Below are 17,020 nucleotides of genomic sequence, written 5' to 3' on the forward strand. Positions count from 1 at the left end.
GGAGCCTTCCTCCTCGCAGCCGCCCCGTCGCTCTCCTCCTTCCCCTCCCGGGCACTGCACAGAGCTGAGGGGTCCCGGGGCCCGTGCGCGTGAGCATCAAGCGGGGAAGTGATGGGCTCAGGGCAGCCTCCCCAGCCCTGGCCCCAGCCCCAGCCCCGGGCGGTATTGTCTGCGCGTCCTGCGCGCTCTCAGAGCTGGGGTTTCGGTCATGCGGAGACGGTGCTGCACTCAGGCTGCAAGCCGTGGCTAGTGGTACAGCAGCTGGGAGAGAGGGAGCCCTAGCAGGGCCGGTGCAGGTAGGAACAGCCCTGCCTGGCAGGCCAGAGAGCCTGGCGGGCTTCCCTGCTCTCCCTTTTGCCTCTGAGGCTGGGGGTTTCTCTGCTCTGGAGCAGGGGTCTCGGGGCATGGAGCGGTGTCCCGTCATGCCCTGCACGAGGCACTTGTTCAGCTGCAAGCAGGCAATGCGGTCCGGGTGGTAAGCTGGGGAAGCCTGTCCATGCGGCGGGTGCTGCCCCGATTGACCTCTGTGCCAAGTGGACCCAGCGCCCTGGGTGTGCCTGGGACCAGCAGCATCCACCATGGGCTCTGGGGCTGCAGGGGCCAGATCCGTGCCTGGCTGAGGGAGGGGGGGCTGGCGGGCTTCTTTCAGGAAGGAGCTCCTTGCCCTGCCATCACTTAGGTCTCCTGCCCTGGGAGCACAGCAGCCAGGTTATGTCCGTCAGCTGCTGTTTCCTTAGTAGTGGAATGGACTACTTCAACTACTATCAACTCCCTTGATATTATTTCCACGTCACAAGTCCTCGCCAGTTGGAGTGGGGCCTGGCCACAGAGCAGGGGGGCCGCCCTGCCAGCCCCTGTCCTCACCCACGTCTCCATGGGGTTGACTCAGGCCCCTTGATCGAGACATGAGGAGTGACCGGGCCTGGCAGCCAGGACTCCTGGGCTCTGGCACTGCCTGATTGCATGACCTTGGGCAAGGCACGATAATCCCAGTTTGCTCTGTTTCCCAGTGCCGGTGCAGGGATAATGCCGAGAGCCCTCGGGGTCGCGCGGATCAGATCACGGGGGATGAGCGGCCCCTGCTTTCCTGCCCTGCACCGTGGCCGGGGCTGAGCGGTGCCATTGCTCTCCCAGAGCAGCTTGCCCACCTGCTACACCCAAGGTCGCAGAGCCCGGGGAGAGGGCCTGGCCAGAGTCCAAAGGGGTGGGCGGTGTGGCAGCTGTCGGCAACATCTGTCCAGGGGTCAGGAGGCCCAGGGGAAGGCATTGGAGCCGGGCTAGCTGGGGTGCTTTGGGATGAGCAGCTGGGAGGTGGGGGGTTTCCACAGGTGACCAGGAACCACCTGCTTCCCCGTGCATGTCCCCGCCTGAGTGCCAAGGACAGGGCTGGGCATTGCCCTGTCCCGTGAGCAGGGCCCTGCCCAGGCCTCGCAGTCCCTGTCCCCCTTGGCGGCGTGGGTGGCTGCAGTGCCGTGCCCTCGGCCATGGCGCGCTCGCTCCCGGCCACTGCCATTATTTACATGTCGTGGCATTTTGCTTCTGCTCGGGAGCGATGACAGGGGCTTCCTTCCCTTGGAATTTAATTTCACGCCTGAGACTCGGTGATTAATTTTCTCCTCTCCCGGCTGCCTGATGGGCCCTTTCGCTTGTAAATTTTGAAATGTGCCACAGAATTTGTGTATTTTGCACCAATTAGGTGTCACCTTGAGTCATTCCTGCAGTGCTGTGTTTATTTATCCCGCCGGCTCCAGGGATGTATAGCTCCCCGTCGGCCTGCAGGGAAGGGCGGCCGGCCGTGCTCTGGCCTGGCCTGGCCTGGCCCGGGTGCTTCTCTGTCGCTGAGCTTGTCCATGGCCTCCTGCCTGCCCCAGCACCTTCAGGGCAGGGCCCCGGGGGAGGACTGCAGCAGGCACGTTGGGTGCAACAGCCTGTGTCCAGCCTGCCCCTGTTCCCACGTGCTGGCCATCCCAGGCCTGTCCCCACAGGGCAGTGCCGCTCTCCACAGACTGCCACAGGTTGTGGAGCCTGGTCCCGAGGAGCTCGCACCCAAGTGTGGTGTGGGTGCGAGGATGGCACGAGTCTGGCAGGGAGCCTGGTGCCCAGCGTCCACCTCCATGTGCCCTAGGGGTGCCGGCCGGAGCGCGCGGCCGGGCTGGGGATGTTGCATCCGCCCTTGCTCCCTTTCTGCGTGCTCATTCCCTCTCTGCGCTTAGACCCAGCAGAGTCCATCCCTACCATCCTAGATGGCTTCCAGTCCAGGGAGGTGCGGACGGGCCAGCTGGTGGAGCTCCCCTGCATCGCATCGGGGTACCCCAACCCGGCCATTCGGTGGATCAAGGACGGGCGCCCACTGCCCGCGGACAGCAGATGGACCAAGCGCATCACGGGGCTGACCATCAGCGATATGCGTGTGGAGGACAGCGGGACCTACATCTGCGAGGTCACCAACACCTTTGGCTCCGCTGAGGTCACCGGGACCCTCTCGGTCATCGGTAAGAGCTGCCGGGGGTCGGGGACGGAGGTGGCGGTGCCAGTTGAGTAAGTGTGGGTGCACGCAACAGCAGCGAGGCCCTCCTGTGCACATCTGGAGGAGGGAGAGGGCACATCTGGGGAAGGTGCACGGGGAGGAAAGACTCCACCCAGCTGCGCTCAGCTTATTTCTTCCCGTCCCTGCTGTGGAGGGGCCAGGACCTGCCCCGCTCTCGTTCTCTTACTGCACATTTCCGAGCAGGGAGTCATTCGGATCCGCACCCAGGTGTTTGTGTCCCTGCAGGGCGCTTTGGTCAGGACATTTGAAACCAGCCCTTGCAATATCAAGCAACCGGCAAATGCACTGCTCTCCTGGGCAGGCACGGGTCTAAATGCCATGGGAGGTGGTGGTTTTCAGCATTGGTGTTAGGAAAAGCTTCCAGGCAGCAGAGCCCAGACTCCCCATCCCTGATGCTGGCACAGTCTCCAGTGTTACATCCTGGTGCTCCCGCAGTGGGGTCTGGGTCTCAATAACGTGGTGCTTAAGCCTGGACACTGTCTCCAAAATCCCAGGTCCTGACTTAATGTGCCATGGGCTCACTGCAAAACAGGGCTGCCCAGAGGTCCTTTCAGGGCTGTTGGCTTGCTCTCTGGTGTGCGGGCCCGAGAGCATCGAGCAAAGCCATGAGGAGGAGGGCTGAGCCTAACAGAGGTGGCACAGGGCACTGGCCTGGTGACAAGCCTGTGACTTGCCAGCACCGCTTGCATTTCGCTGGGTCTGCATCACATACCAGAGCCCACAGCACTGCCAGACAGCGCCTAGCATGTGGGGCCTCTGCAAGGACTTTGTTCTGCTGCAGCAAAATCCTAGAGTCCAGGAGCAGCGAGATGGGAAGGGCGCTCCGGAGGTCACATCCAGTGCAGCCCCCTGCCTGAAGCAGGATCAGCCCTGTCCAAACCATCCCAGACAGACCCGTTGTCCAACCTCTTAGCAAAGCACATGGTCAACCCTGACGCAGTGCAACCTGCCGCAGGCAAAGCGGGGGGGCCGCAGTGGCCGACGTGCTGCAGAGGTTGTTAAAATATGCTCAAGAGATCCCAGGGAGAGGGCCAGGCCCTCTGCTAGAGAGGAAGGCAAAACCTCCCAGTCCAAACCAGTCTGACCAAGGGGTAGAGTTCCCTCCTGACCCCAGATAGGGTGATCGGTCTGATCCTGAGCAGAGGCAGGTACTGTCTGGCCAGGCAGCTCTTCAGAGGTTCCTGGTTGCTGCTGTAACTGGGGAAAGAGCGGGATTTCCAGGGAAATCTGTTGGCAGGGCCCATTGGTGCCTCTTGCAACTGGGCACGGCTTGCTCCGTGCCCGCCGTGGAGCTGAGCACTAGGGCTCTGCTGACAGCCGTGCTGCGCGACCCGGGAGGTGCCGAGCCCGGCACGCCCCGAGCGAGCACAAGGTGCCGGCACGTGGGGCTCTGCCTCGGTACAGGGCAGCCGAGCACGCAATGCCGGCGTGCTCAGTGAGCAGCTCTGGAGGGGCTGCTGCGGCTGCGGCGAGCAGGCCTGTCACACCTGGCGTGCCAGCCACTGTGATGTCTTCTTCGCAGCACGGCCGCCGCCTCGCGCCCTGCCTGATGGCTCCTGGGGCAGTGGAGAGAAAGTGATACACAGGGGAAGGGGCTGCAGGGGGGCGCGCTGCCCCTGCCGCGCACGGGGGTGACATCGGGGGCAGGCGTTCGCTGCCGAGGGGGAAGCTGGGGCTGGCACCTGGCTGATTGTGCACTGACATTTCGCGGGTAGTCGCACGAGTCTGCAGGGGGAGAGGGACTGCACTAATCGGAGGAGTCGCAGGGCTGGTGGAGCAGGGAGTGCATCTGACAGGTGTGCCAGTGACAGCCGTGCTCCCGCCTCGCCCCTGCCCCCAGGCTCCCCGTGCCATGCTGCTACTTGCAGGACCCCCACCCAGCTGCCCGCCAGGCTGCGAGCCAGACTCCGGCTTCAGCTTCTGCCCAAGTCCCTTCCCCCCTCCCCAAAGAAACTCAGAGTCACGGCACCATGGCTGTCAGGACCCTGAGACCCTCCTGCACCCCCGCGTGTTCGCTGGCCGCAGGCAACCCGGCACCCTAGGGCCCAGCCGGGCTAGCGAAGACGTGATGTGACCCTGGGTGTGATGCCACCCACGGGGCTCTCGCCACGTGCCCGACAGCAGCGCGGCGGCAGGAGGCTGCGGTGCCCAGACGCAGCACAGACAGCAAGCGGGAGGCCTCGCTGCCACGCAGCGCGGAGAGCCAGATCCCACCCCGCGCGTCCGCGGGGCAGCCCCCTCCAGCCGGGCTGCATTGCAAGGCTCTTTGCCCGGGCCCCGAGCGCGTGGCTAATCCGCTCCCGCCCTGTCGCACAGACCCTCTGCACGTGACCCTCACGCCGAAGAAGCTGAAGACGGGCATCGGCAGCACGGTCATCCTCTCCTGCACCCTGGTCGGCTCCCCCGAGTACGCCATCCGCTGGTACCGCAACACCGACCTGGTGGTGGTGGACGACTACATCTCCATCCGGGGCATCAGCAACGAGACCCTGCTCATCACTGCCGCCCAGAAGAGCCACTCGGGCGCTTACCAGTGCTTCGCCACTCGCAAGGCCCAGACAGCGCAGGACTTCTCCGTCATTGTGCTGGAGGGTGAGTCGGCCCCCGGGAGCGGGGCGGGCAAGGGGGGCGGCTTGGGGGTCCCCGCGCATCTGCCTGGGTCGTCCCACGGCTCACAGGCTCCTCGCGGGCTTCCCCACCTGCAAAGCCGGCGTCTCCCTGGGCACGGCCAGCCTGGCTGGGAGCAGAGCACCCCTTCTCCCTCGGGGCGGCAGCAGGGCAGGGCACAGCCGCGGAGCCTGGGGCTTTGTGCACGCTCACGCGCGGGCTGATTACTGGTGCTGTGAGACTGGCGCCAGGGCCGCGGGGCAGCCCCTGCCCCAGAGAGCCAACCGCCGCCGCGGCACATCCACCCCCGCCGTGCCGCCCTAACGCCCCTCTCGCTGGCTGCCTCTCCTAGACGGGACCCCCCGGATCATCTCCTCCTTCAGCGAGAAAGTGGTGAACCCCGGGGAGCTGTTCTCGCTGATGTGCGCCGCCAAGGGCGCCCCGCCGCCCACCGTCACCTGGGCCCTGGACGACGAGCCGATCCAGCGGGACAACGGGCACCGCACCAACCAGTACACCATGTCGGACGGCACCACCGTGAGCCACATGAACGTGACGAGCCCGCAGATCAAGGACGGCGGGGTGTACCGCTGCGCCGCGCGGAACTCAGTGGGCAGCGCCGAGTACCAAGCGCGAATAAACGTAAGAGGTGCCTGTCTACTTTTAAATATCAGCATAGGACTTTACTGGGCTTCTGTGCGGTTCTGCGTGCGGCTAGACTCTCTCTTTCCCGGGGGGCTGCCGCCGCGCGCGCTCTGCCCTGCACCCCGCTCCGCGTCACCCGCGGGCCTCGGGGAGCGCAGCTGCCCCCGGCGCCGCAGCGGCGCAGGGCCGGGGCAGCTCGTGGAGCTCGGCCACGAGGGCACGAAAGCCAAGGCCAAAGCTTGGCAGGACCCCAGGACGGCTCGGGCTTTGCTGCGGTGGCTGAAGGCATCTGCTGCGATGCCGGAGGGACACGACCACGGACGCTGCGGCTGCTGGGGGACTGAGCTGTGGCCTGAGATGGGGCAGTGGGCCGCGGGGTTGCTGCCGAGCACGCGTGGCGTGCTCCGGGCTTGGCGCACGTGGTGGGGAGGGAGTGGAGCCGTGCCCCCCGTCCTCAAAGCCGCGTTGTTCGTGGGGGGTGCTGCCGGTGCGTCTCTGTGCCCCGTGCCTCCCTGCTGCCCCGGGGCTGTGCCGGGCAGGGCAGGCCCCGACTCCCTGGCTTCACCTCAGTGCCACCTCCCTTTCCAGTCCCCTCTTTTGCAAACGTGTGGGCAGCGCGGGCCCTCCCCAGCCTGGCCCGTACTCCCTTGCCGTGTGCCGCCCGGTTCGGTCCTGCCAGCGGGGCTCAGGCACCCCCTGCACCTCCGCCCTGCTCCCAGCCTCCCTCCACCTCCTCCGAGTGCAGCTGGGCTGCGGGCAAGGAAATCCCTCCTCGCTCCCGGTTCTGCTCACACGCCTTTGCAGCAGATGTCTGCCAGCCTGGCTCCGTGGGCCGGAGCAGGGGTGGCGAGATCCCTGCCCAGCAGCGCCCTGGCGCGGAGCCGGCCGTGCTTCCGGCCCTGCTGCTTGTGTTGCTCATGGGCTGGCTCTGCGGGGTCCGCTGGTGGCACGGCACCGCCGGTGCAGCCCCGTCCATGCCGGGAGGACCCGTGAGCCTTTCTTCCGCCTTGACCACGGCCTCCCACCCCTCTTGCACGCAGAGCCTGAAGCAATGTAATTTCCACCAGTGCCCTTGGGCACTGGGATGCCAGGCCCCTGGAGGCAAGCTCGGCGCGCTCTCCCTGCTGCGCCCTCGTCCTGCTGGGTTCAGTGAAAAGCTCTGCCATGCTGAAGCGTGCAGGCCAGAGCTGGCTATTGGGAGCCCGCTCGGCCAGGCGTCCCCATGCAGCAGGTCAGGCTCCCCCCGCCCCCAGCGCCTCCTGTCCGCTCCTCCTGGCACCGTGTCCCCGGGGCTGGGGTAGGTTGGAGGAGCAGTGGCGAGCCCCCTGCCCCATGCTGACTGGGGAAAGGTGAGCTGAATTTTGCGCTCTGGTTTGTCACCTCTGTGTTTTCCATGTCTGCTAAAATGGTGAATCGCTCCGAGTGTTTTGGGGGGAGAAGGCTGGTTTTGTGCATTACGTGGAGATCTATCAGGCAAAATCTAAGACACAAGGCACAGGATAAGCCACTGCCCATTAATAACGGCCAATTAAAGCTTCCCATTCCATAGGCGCAAGCTAGACACAGCCCCAGAGATGTTCATTTATCTGCCCAGAAGCAGATCTGAATGGCCACGTTTGTCTGTGTCTCGGGTTTGCAATGCAGGCAGCGCTTTTTGGCCGAGATCCCAGCCGAGTGTGGATTTCGCAGCCATTTATCACTTAATCTAGAGCAAGCTCATCTTCCGGCAGTGAGACCCACTAGCCATGTTGGCTATGAGGATGGGTCGTTTACTTCTCGTGCAAGCTGCAGAGCCCTGGATAAGATGTTTCAGGCTTTGCCTTGCACGTGGTATCGGGCAGATCCTTCACCCCAGGCCAAGAGTCCACAAAGGAGGGGGGTTTACGTCCTTCCAGCTCTTTTTTCCCACTCTTGGACATCTCTGTCCCCAAGTCCTCACAACCCAGGCTGTGGGTCAAGCTGCCAAAGCTGCTTGGCTAGTACAGTCAAGACAGGCCTGGGACAGCCTTCTTCGGCAAAGCACGAAGACTGTGCAGCGCTGGACATGCTGCAGGTTTGGTTTCACCAGTGCGCGGGGGTTGGAAAAGCAAGCAAAAAAAAAAAGCATGCAGGTGCATGGAGCCCACACCCATGACCCTGCTTCATTGCAAAGCTTTTGAAGCGAAGCATCTGCGTTTTTCCGTTCAAAATGGCTTTGTAATTTGAAATGTTCTTCCGTGCCAGCAAATAGCAAACCAAAACCATCTCCACTAAAGGCGCGAGCATCTGTGCGTTCCCCAAGTGGCAGGAGAGCGTTCCTGTCCGGTTTCTGAACCCAAGCATCAGCCGTTCTCACCTGCAGTCCCGGGAATGACCGCCGCGTGACTGCATTAGCTGGCCACGTAGTTACCAATGCTGCAGTTGATTCGGGATGGGCTTTGTGATGGCTCTTTTTGTATGCGAGTGCTTCCCTTCCCAGCAGCGTGTGGAGGTATTCGGCCCTTTTCCTGTTCAGTGCTCAGCTGAGAACTTTGTAACCGAGGCTGCTTGCTAGAGGTTTTGTGCTTATCCGGTGCTTGCTTTGGACAGAGTCTCCGGTTTTGAAGCCCTGTTTCTCTGGGGGCCCTGCATGCTCAGTGATGCCAGAGGGAAGCTGGCAGAGAGGCCATTGCTAAATTCATGTCTGATATCTCTTCTGATTCAAATGGCTTCAACCAAATGTGATGCAGCTAAAAGCACCTTTCCCAGATCAGCTCCTGTTTTCCGGGCTTCCAGATTAACTCCCGAGATTGTAACATCTCCTCTGGGTGCCTTTGGAAAGGTGGGTGGCAGCAGAGGGGAGAATTGGATTAAACAGTGGAAGCTAGACCCTGCCTCCACATGCCTTTGTCCTCCGTGCCGCTCCACAGGCCAAGGCGGTAGGAAACCCATGCTCCACCGGCTCACCCTGCATACCCGGCAGACCGTGAGCCCCGTGGTGCCCTTAAGGCTGGGAGCCAGGATGGAGCCGATCTCTAGTTTGCTGTCTTGCTCAGGCATCATCTGATAACCAGGAGAAAAATAGAGCTGCTGATGCCTGAGACATGGTATTCAAATATTCAAGCTCTTCTCATCCTTAAGCCAGCAGAAAGGCAGATAGACTCCAGTGAGCAAAACTTCAGTCACCAGCTGGAGACACAGGAAGAGCGAGATTTTAATGTCAGTAAAATCGTCTGCACGTGACATTCACGTTAGTGGCATGGCAGGAATTCAGGAAGCCAGCGAGCTGCCTTTCGAGAGAGCAAGGCAGAGTTGCTGTGCTCGGGCTAGAAGCTGCACCAGGCTTTAGAAAGCGCCCTCAGCGCCTGCAGCAGGGCCTACGTGGCCCCGAGGCTGCGGGGCGCCGGGCGAGAGGTTTCTAGAGGATCCCTGAACTTCCTCAGCTGAGCACATGAACTGTCCCCAGGAGCTCTGCAGTGCCAGGCAGCGTGCCCCGCCGCGCTCCTCGCTCACAAGGCGTGCGTGAATAGCTCCAGCGCCAAAGCCGGTTAGAAGTCGTCCCCGGGCGGGGGTGGCTCCTCCACGTGTCGAGCTCCTGCTTCCCCCGAGGTGTTGTCCAGTCTGCCTGCGACACGTGCTCAGCCGTTCTGTGTGCAAACCAAGGGCTCTTCAGGATTAACCTCGCCCGCCTCTTTTCTTCTTCCCGCTGTCCAGGGCCCCCGAGCATCCGCACCATGAGGAACATAACAGCCGTGGCGGGCAGGGACACCTTCATCAACTGCAGGGTGATCGGGTACCCTTACTACTCCATCAAGTGGTACAAGGACTCCTTGCTGCTGCCGGACAACCACCGCCAGGTCGTCTTCGAGAACGGGACCCTGAAGCTGATGGACGTGCAGAAGGGCATGGACGAGGGGGAGTATCTGTGCAGCGTCCTGATCCAGCCACAGCTCTCCATCAGCCAGAGCGTCCACGTCACCGTGAAAGGTAGGCGGACCGAGGGGAAGGGCGATGGGGGCTCAGCAGGGCAGGGCTCTTGGGCAGTCCCTGGCTTTGGCAGGGAAACAGCTCCCCTGTCCAGGTGCGGCGTGTGCGGGCCCCAGGGCGCAAAGGATGGAGGAGCAGGTGCCAATCGGAGCCAGCAACGTTACCCTCCCAGTGCCACCTCTGCCTGGTTCCCCCAGGACGGCACTGGTGCTCCCGGTTCTCCCTGGGACTTGGTAAGCCGGCAGGGGGAGAAGGAAGGAAAACGAGCCTCATCTCCCGCCCGTCCGTAGCCTTGCTCTGCAAACGTTTCCCTGACGCCCGGCTAGTTCCCACCTTCCGGGAGGCGTGCAGCGGCCCCGGCAAATTAGTTCACTTACCACTGAACGAGTGCCCAGACCTGCCGCTCCCTGCACGGCTGCCCCCAGCCCCAGTGTATCCATGTCCTGTTACAAGGCTTTTCAGTGTAAACACGGCGCATTAAAGCATCTAACCTTTGCTCGGATCACCTGCGTCGGTGTTTTTCTGTGTGTGTTAGCTTTTAAAAAAAGAATACATTTGGGTTTCCAAGCGCACAGAACATCTTAAAAGCCTCTACAGCCCATCAATTATTCAGGCCCATTCAGGGAGCTATCAGTCCTAATGAATTGAACCTGATGCATTCCATCCCAGTGACTTGCTGAGATTGTGTTATGACGATGCGGGGCTACAGTGTCTTCCATCCTCAGTGTTGTCGCCTCGTCTTTGCTTGTCGCCAGCTCGGTGTTGGCAGTAAATCATTTAGACAAACACAACCACAAGAGGAGAAGGGAGCAGCCAATTGTCGTGCACTCCATCTCACCGAGTGGAGGCTCTCTGGAGAGCGACTCAGGCCTGCGCCCGGGGTTTTCTGAGCCTCCATCTTCTTGCCAAGACCGGGGTTAGCAGGAGGACATATCGATGCCGATTATGGATCCAGCACTTGATTAGCAATTACCTTCCCGCAAGGTTTGCAGAGGAATGTCCAGGAAGTTGTGGGTTGCAAACGGCATGGCTTGTAGGACTTCTGCTGCACTGGGATCCCCTGGTAGGGAATGGCTGCAGGCGGGAACGCTTAGTTTTTAAAAGGTTGCGCACCCTGCATGGGAGGAATAGCACTTGGGCCTGTGGCCTTCCAGTGGAAGTGTCTTGCTGTTGCTGCTAGAAAATGCCTTTTCTTTTTTAAGAGCAAGCTTGTCATGGCAAGGGGCCTGCTTTCAAGATCCCACCTCTCAGAAGTAAGCAAAAAAAGCAAAAAGGTTTTCAGTTGTGGAAATCTTTTGTTTTCCCATTTCCACAGCTAAAAATCCCAGTTTTCCAGTTTGAAACAGCTTTGTTTCAAGACTGAGGCTAATTCATTAGAGCCCATGAATAAAGGACAGAGGTGAAGATCGGAACAAAATGTTGTGACTGACCGGAAGCAGTTTTTTTTCAAGACTTGGCTCAAGAAAAGGTTTAAAATTTGGACTTTTCAGACCATTTGGGAATGAGGACACTTTTCAGACTTTTGGAAGATGAGAGGCAGAAACCCGTTTCCCACCTGGCTGTAATATCCCTGCTCGGCTGGGATCTTGGAGCCTTCTCCGTGAGCGGGAGGTGTGAGGCAAGAGCACTGAGAAGGGGAGAGGATCTTTGCATTTCTTTCTTCCTTTCTATCTTTCTTGCTCTCTTTCTCTTTTTCTCTCTTTCTTGTTCCATGTCTTGTCATTGCTCCACAGCCCCCTGAAACCAGGGGCTGTTGCACTGGGATTGCTTCCCCACTGGGTGAGCCTGGGCGGGCAGCTGAAGGAGGAGGTTTAGCATTTGTTTCTGCATCCAGAAGTGAATTTGGGTTATGGGGAGACATTGGCCGCGTCCAAGGAGGGCCCTTTGCGGGGGGTGCTTTGCAGAGGCCTGCGGGTGTGTTTGGAGAGAGCTTTGCGTGGATGTGCAAACCTTTCCCTGCTCTGCCATAGGCTGCAGTACATGCCCAATTAAATATTCATTCGCTATGGAGAGCAGGCGCTGCAGCCTCCACCACTCCCACCCTGCACCTTGCTCTTCTGCAGCTGAGTGGAGCAGGGCTCTTCTGCGCCCGCCGGCTCCCCCCGCGCCCGCGTGCATGTCGACATGTTTGGGGCAGGTGGGAGCGTTGCTCCCAGGCTCCTTCTCTTCTGTGCCGTGGAGCTGGTGCTGGGCTGGCGGGAGGGCTGCAAGGTGAGGCCCAGCTGAGGAGCTGCACCTTCTCTTCATGACGGAGGCCTCCACCCCAGAGCTTTGTGCAAGGGGCCTCCTGTGTCTCTGCATCCCGTCTGGGCTGGGCACGTGGACCCTGTCCCCTCTGCATGGAGCCAGGGCCTCCTGGCACATGCGGCGGGGGGCGCAGGCCTGGCAGGAACTACCCATTCAGAGGGGCCAGAAAGACAGAGGACTCCTGCCCTGGACTGATGGGGAGAGGGCGCTGGGCATGCCAGCCGAGGACGTGCCGGGCCGGCTGAGGATGGCAGGGCTCTGACCGGGTTCCTCCCGCCCCTCAGCTTGCGCCAGTGCTGGCGACGGTGGTGCTTGCAGCTGCTCCGCAGTGCACCCCAGCCTGTGCTTGAGGCTCATCCCTGCAGCGGGAGCCAGTCGAGCTCCCCGGCTCCTCATCGGGGCCCTTTCCCTGGGCTGCCGGCAGCCGTGTACCCCCAGGGATGGGCAAGAGCCACCCCCGTCCCTGCAGTCCCAGGGGCCTCTGAGCTGCCCTGCGTGGAGCATGCATGGCCCAGGCACCTGTGCTACATCGGGGTGCTCCAGCCCTTTTAGGGGCATCTCATTTCTGCCCAGGGGATGATGGGCAGCTTACTAATTTAATTACGGAGATAGCAGAAAGCAGATTGCGCCTACCAGGTGCTGAGCCATGTTAAACTAATTGTCTCCTCTCCCTGCCTTCTGCCCCTCCCCCCTTTGCCAGCGACGCTGCGGTTGCCTAATTAAGTTATCATAAAGATAATGACCAGTTCGACATCCAGCGCCTTTAAGAAGAGCGTCCATCTAATGAGTGCCTTGGTGTGAGCAGATAAGCGCTGAGATGGGATTTCACCGGCTCGGGCAGGCTTTCCCGGGGGTGGGCTCAGGGCAACCCTCTGGGGTTGGCCCCTAGTCGCCAAATGTGCCCTTTGGATGCTTGAGCTGTGTTTCTGGGTCTTGGCCTTGGCCAGTGCCTCACTGCTGTGTATCTTGCCCCCCCAGTGCCTCCGCTGATCCAGCCCTTCGAGTTCCCGCCGGCCTCGATCGGGCAGCTCCTGTACATCCCCTGCGTGGTGTCGTCAGGGGACATGCCCATCCGCATCACCTGGCGCAAGGATGGGCAGGTGATCCTCTCCGGCTCGGGCGTCACCATCGAGAGCAAGGAGTTCATGAGCTCCCTGCAGATCTCCAGCGTCTCCCTCAAGCACAACGGCAACTACACCTGCATCGCCAGCAACGACGCCGCCACCGTCAGCCGCGAGCGGCAGCTCATCGTGCGAGGTGAGGGCTGCGGGCCGGGGGCGCAGGGTGCCGTGGGCGCTGTGCTCGGTGCACATCCTTGGTGACGGTGGCTTTCTTCCTCATCCCCCAGTGCCGCCTCGCTTCGTGGTCCAGCCCAACAACCAGGATGGCATCTACGGCAAAGCCGGGGTGCTGAACTGCTCGGTGGATGGGTACCCCCCTCCGAAGGTCATGTGGAAACACGCCAAAGGTACGTGTCGCCCGGGCCCTGGGATGGGCAGCGGGTGAGCATCCTTCTGAGCTGGAAATACCCATGCCCAGCAGGGCTGGGTCCCACACGCCCTCATCACCGCCCTGAGCTCGGCGAGGAGAGCTTCCTCTGCCGTAGGAAACGGGCCTCGGGCCTCGCCAGAAGCCGGACCAGCTGGAGGCCAGTTCCCCCGGCCCTGGCAGGCGCGGGTGCCTCGCTTCCCGAGCTGTGAGCAGGGCAGGCAGCGGCACCAGCGAGCACCCCGGGCGGGGAGAGCTCGCTCTGCCCGGCGGGACACCGAGGCCGTCTCTCGCCTGTCCCAGGAGCAGAGCGGGTTGAGGCTGACGCTCGGCGCCAGCACCAGGCCCCTGCCCGCTCGGCCTCGGCTGCCTGCCTCTAGCTTCATGCCCTTGTGTCCCCATGCAGGAAGCGGGAACCCCCAGCAGTACCACCCCGTGCCCCTCACGGGCCGCATCCAGATCCTGCCCAACAGCTCGCTGCTCATCCGCCACGTGCTGGAGGAGGACATCGGCTATTACCTCTGCCAGGCTAGCAACGGCGTCGGGACGGACATCAGCAAGTCCATGTTCCTCACCGTCAAGAGTACGTGGGGCGGCCACCTCCTGGGGCAGGCGGGGGGGCACCAGGCCGGCAAGCGCGCAAAGCAGCCGAGCGTGGGGCAGGGAAGCGGGGCCGGATGCAGCACGTGATGGGCCCTGTTAACGTGGGTGGGCTCGAGGGCTGCGGGAGAGACGGGCCCGTGCATCTTACTGGGCTGGCAGGGACGGCGGCTCTGCCGTGGGGCGAGCGACCCCAGGGCCGTGAGCTCCCGAGCACCTGCATGGCTGTGCCGCTGGCCACGAGCCGGCACTCGTCCGCGGCACGCGGCACGTCTCGGCGAGGCGGCAGGGTCATCCACCGCCCCTCCGTTTGCGCCGGGACACCCGTGATCCCGTGCCGGCACGCGCGGCCCTGGCAATCAATGCGCGGGAGCCGCGAGACAGATTGATTCCGTCCCCTGGGGAGCTGCTTCCCTCGCGCTATTAAAAAACACTTTGTCCTTAATAAAATCGGGCAATCAATCTACATCGTGCGGGGGGGGAAGAGGAATCGCTTTGCTAATTCGCTGCGGACAGGCGGGAAGCGCGGTTGTTCAACACACGCGTTATTGGATTCCTCTCACCCTGCTATCGCAGGAGCAGATCACCGCTGGCTCCTTGTACTCGTTTCTCTTCTTGCTGCCGTGAGAGTCGGGACCTGAGAGGGGAAGAAGGCAAAGCCCCGCGCGCTGCTTGTCGCGGCAGCCCGCTCGCGCGGAGGTGGCGTCGAGGCTCCAGTAGGGATCTGTCCGTGCTCGGGGGTTGTTGGCAGGCCGTGGTGCGCAAAGCGAACGGGCGCTCACTGAGGGCTCTGCCACGGGAGGATCGTATTCGCCTCGTCTCAGATGTGAAAGCTTCCTGCTTTCCCAAATGGCTGCGCAGCTGCCGCGGCGCTGCTTCTGCATCGGCGCCCGGTGGGAGGCTGCCCACTCAGCGGCGACCCTGCGAGCATGCATGGGAGCAGCGCCCTCCCAGTGCTCCCGTTGGGTCGGGGGGCTGCTCCCAAGTGTCCAGAGCCTGGGCGAAGGGGGCCGGAGGGAGGCCTGAGACCCACAGACTGGTCCAGCTGCCCCCCGGGCCACCTGCGCCGTGAGAGTTTCTGTCCCGGCACTGACGCAGTCGAGGCGCAGGCCCCACAGCACCGTTTCTGCCCGCTGCAAATGGTCTCAATCAGTGCCATTAGCTCTGGTGGGCCCCCCGTGGAGGTATTTAATTGGACCCCCTGCTTTCATTAGACAGGAAGAGCAACTGCATCCCTGGCCAGGCGTCTGTGGCCCGAGCAGACCGGTGTCCGCCCGAGCAGACCAGTGCCCACCCTCACGAGCCCTGCCTCTGCCAGCAGCGCTTGTGGCCATTAGGAGCTGGTGGGTGAGCGACAGAGCGAGCGGATGGCTCGGGGCAGGCGGGCCCGGTGCCGCGCTCCCCCACTCCCACCTCAAGGCCTCTCTTGGGCCGGCCCCCAGTTTGCCCCCTCCCTGTCTGGTGTTTAATTATTCCCACCAATTAATGAATTGAAAAGAGTGACTTTGACCAACATCCTTCAATGCGACACCGGTGTAATCGCTCGTGCGGCAACTAATCCTGCACGAGGGAGCAGAGCTCCCGGAGTGGGAGCTGTCATCCCGGCCCCGCTGCTGCGTGTGATTGCGTCTCCGGACACGCGGCTCGCTGGCTGGAAGAGCGCAGGACCTTATCATGCAGGTGCTCGGCGACCCAGGCTGCCTTGGAGGCGATGGCATGACGGGGCAATGCGGCCGTTCCCGGGGCTCTTTGTTTCCTCCGTGTTTGATTTTTGTTTGTTTGGCAAAATGTCAGGCCAGTTAATGAGCACTCACCACAAGTCAGGTGCTGCCGATGCAGGAAAGGTAACTGCGTTCTCGTCGGCAGGGGCGACGGGGACCAGCTTGGTGGCTGCAAAGGGCCTTGGTGCTCCTTGTGCCCGGGCAGGCTCTGCGTTCCCACGCCCCAAGCTGCAGCGACGGGGCCCCTGCGGGTACCGGGAATGGAGAGAATCAGAAGAGGGTTCGTAGCGCTGGCATGAAACCCTGCGCTCCCACCGGCCCCGTGGCGTTAGGGGAGTGTCCAGAGCTCCCATCATGGTTAGTAACGTACTTGGAGGTTTGCAGAAAGTTTTGTCTAAGGGCTTGCAGTCGTTGTCGACGCAGGTGCGGCCCGTGACCAGGAATCCTCCTCTGGTCGCTTGAGCCATGGGAGGTTCTTGGGACCTGGAGGTTTTCCACCTCGAAAGGCAAGTTCTGCATCCATCAGTTTGATTGCCTGTGTCCTGGCCCAGCTGCCACCTTGGCTCGTCCGAAGTCAGCACAACCTGGGGGCAAACATCCTGTGTTTTAGGGAACACTTTTGCATGTCAGCTTGAGTTCATTAGAGAGGGAATAAGAGCTGTCAGGTCTTGGAACGTGAGAGGGAAGCCCGGCGGGGACAGCTCCGTAGGCAAGTGCAGGTGAGGAAGCTAGAGGTGCATGATAAATAGGATTTAGCGCCTGGCTACACCCCGTGCTGCGTGTCTGGGGAGGGAGAGGAGGAAGGAGGGGGCAAGGTGCATCTCCCACGGGTGCAAACCCCGAGTGCTGGGGAGACAGAGCATCACGGCCCCGGGTGCTGAGCGGGGCACGTGCCTTTCCACTGCCGGGGTGCCTTGGCACGATGCTGCTCCACCCCGCGAGCCCTGTGCTCCGTGTTGCTGGCTCAGAGCAGCGCTGAGGCCGAGGGCATGCTCCCCCCGCAGCCCTTGAGTGGCTCTGGAGCCCCGTGTCTCGTCTCAGGGTGCAGCTCTCATCTGCATGTGGTGGGAAGTGCAGAGGAGCGCGGAGGCGGCCGCGGAGCGCTTGGCCCACGGGCCGGCAGGCAGCGAGTGGGAGCAGCTCCTGAGGGTGTCCGCGGGGTCCCCAGAAGCCTCCGAGAAAGCCCCGGGGGGCCCTGCGCTCCCTGCCGTAGTGGGGG

The 17,020-nt window shown here is 62.2% G+C and overlaps 1 protein-coding gene across 2 annotated transcripts in view; it reads left to right on the forward strand.

Annotated features, from left to right (window-relative positions):
• The window catches only part of DSCAML1 (DS cell adhesion molecule like 1), a 149,228-nt gene that overhangs the window by 102,460 nt on the left and 29,748 nt on the right, over positions 1–17,020 (forward strand). Inside the window, exons 5-11 of one of the 2 annotated variants that reach the window (XM_019543083.1) lie at positions 2,214–2,492; positions 4,865–5,140; positions 5,508–5,804; positions 9,473–9,745; positions 12,971–13,249; positions 13,341–13,460; positions 13,887–14,063. In XM_019543083.1, coding sequence (XP_019398628.1) covers positions 2,214–2,492; positions 4,865–5,140; positions 5,508–5,804; positions 9,473–9,745; positions 12,971–13,249; positions 13,341–13,460; positions 13,887–14,063 — 1,701 coding nt within the window. The remainder of the gene's footprint in view (positions 1–2,213; positions 2,493–4,864; positions 5,141–5,507; positions 5,805–9,472; positions 9,746–12,970; positions 13,250–13,340; positions 13,461–13,886; positions 14,064–17,020) is intronic. The other variant, XM_019543084.1, reaches the window with a different exon arrangement.

The sequence above is a fragment of the Crocodylus porosus genome, unplaced genomic scaffold, assembly GCF_001723895.1.
Source record: "Crocodylus porosus isolate Cpor-Errol unplaced genomic scaffold, CroPor_comp1, whole genome shotgun sequence".
In the NCBI taxonomy this organism is placed as follows: domain Eukaryota; kingdom Metazoa; phylum Chordata; order Crocodylia; family Crocodylidae; genus Crocodylus; species Crocodylus porosus.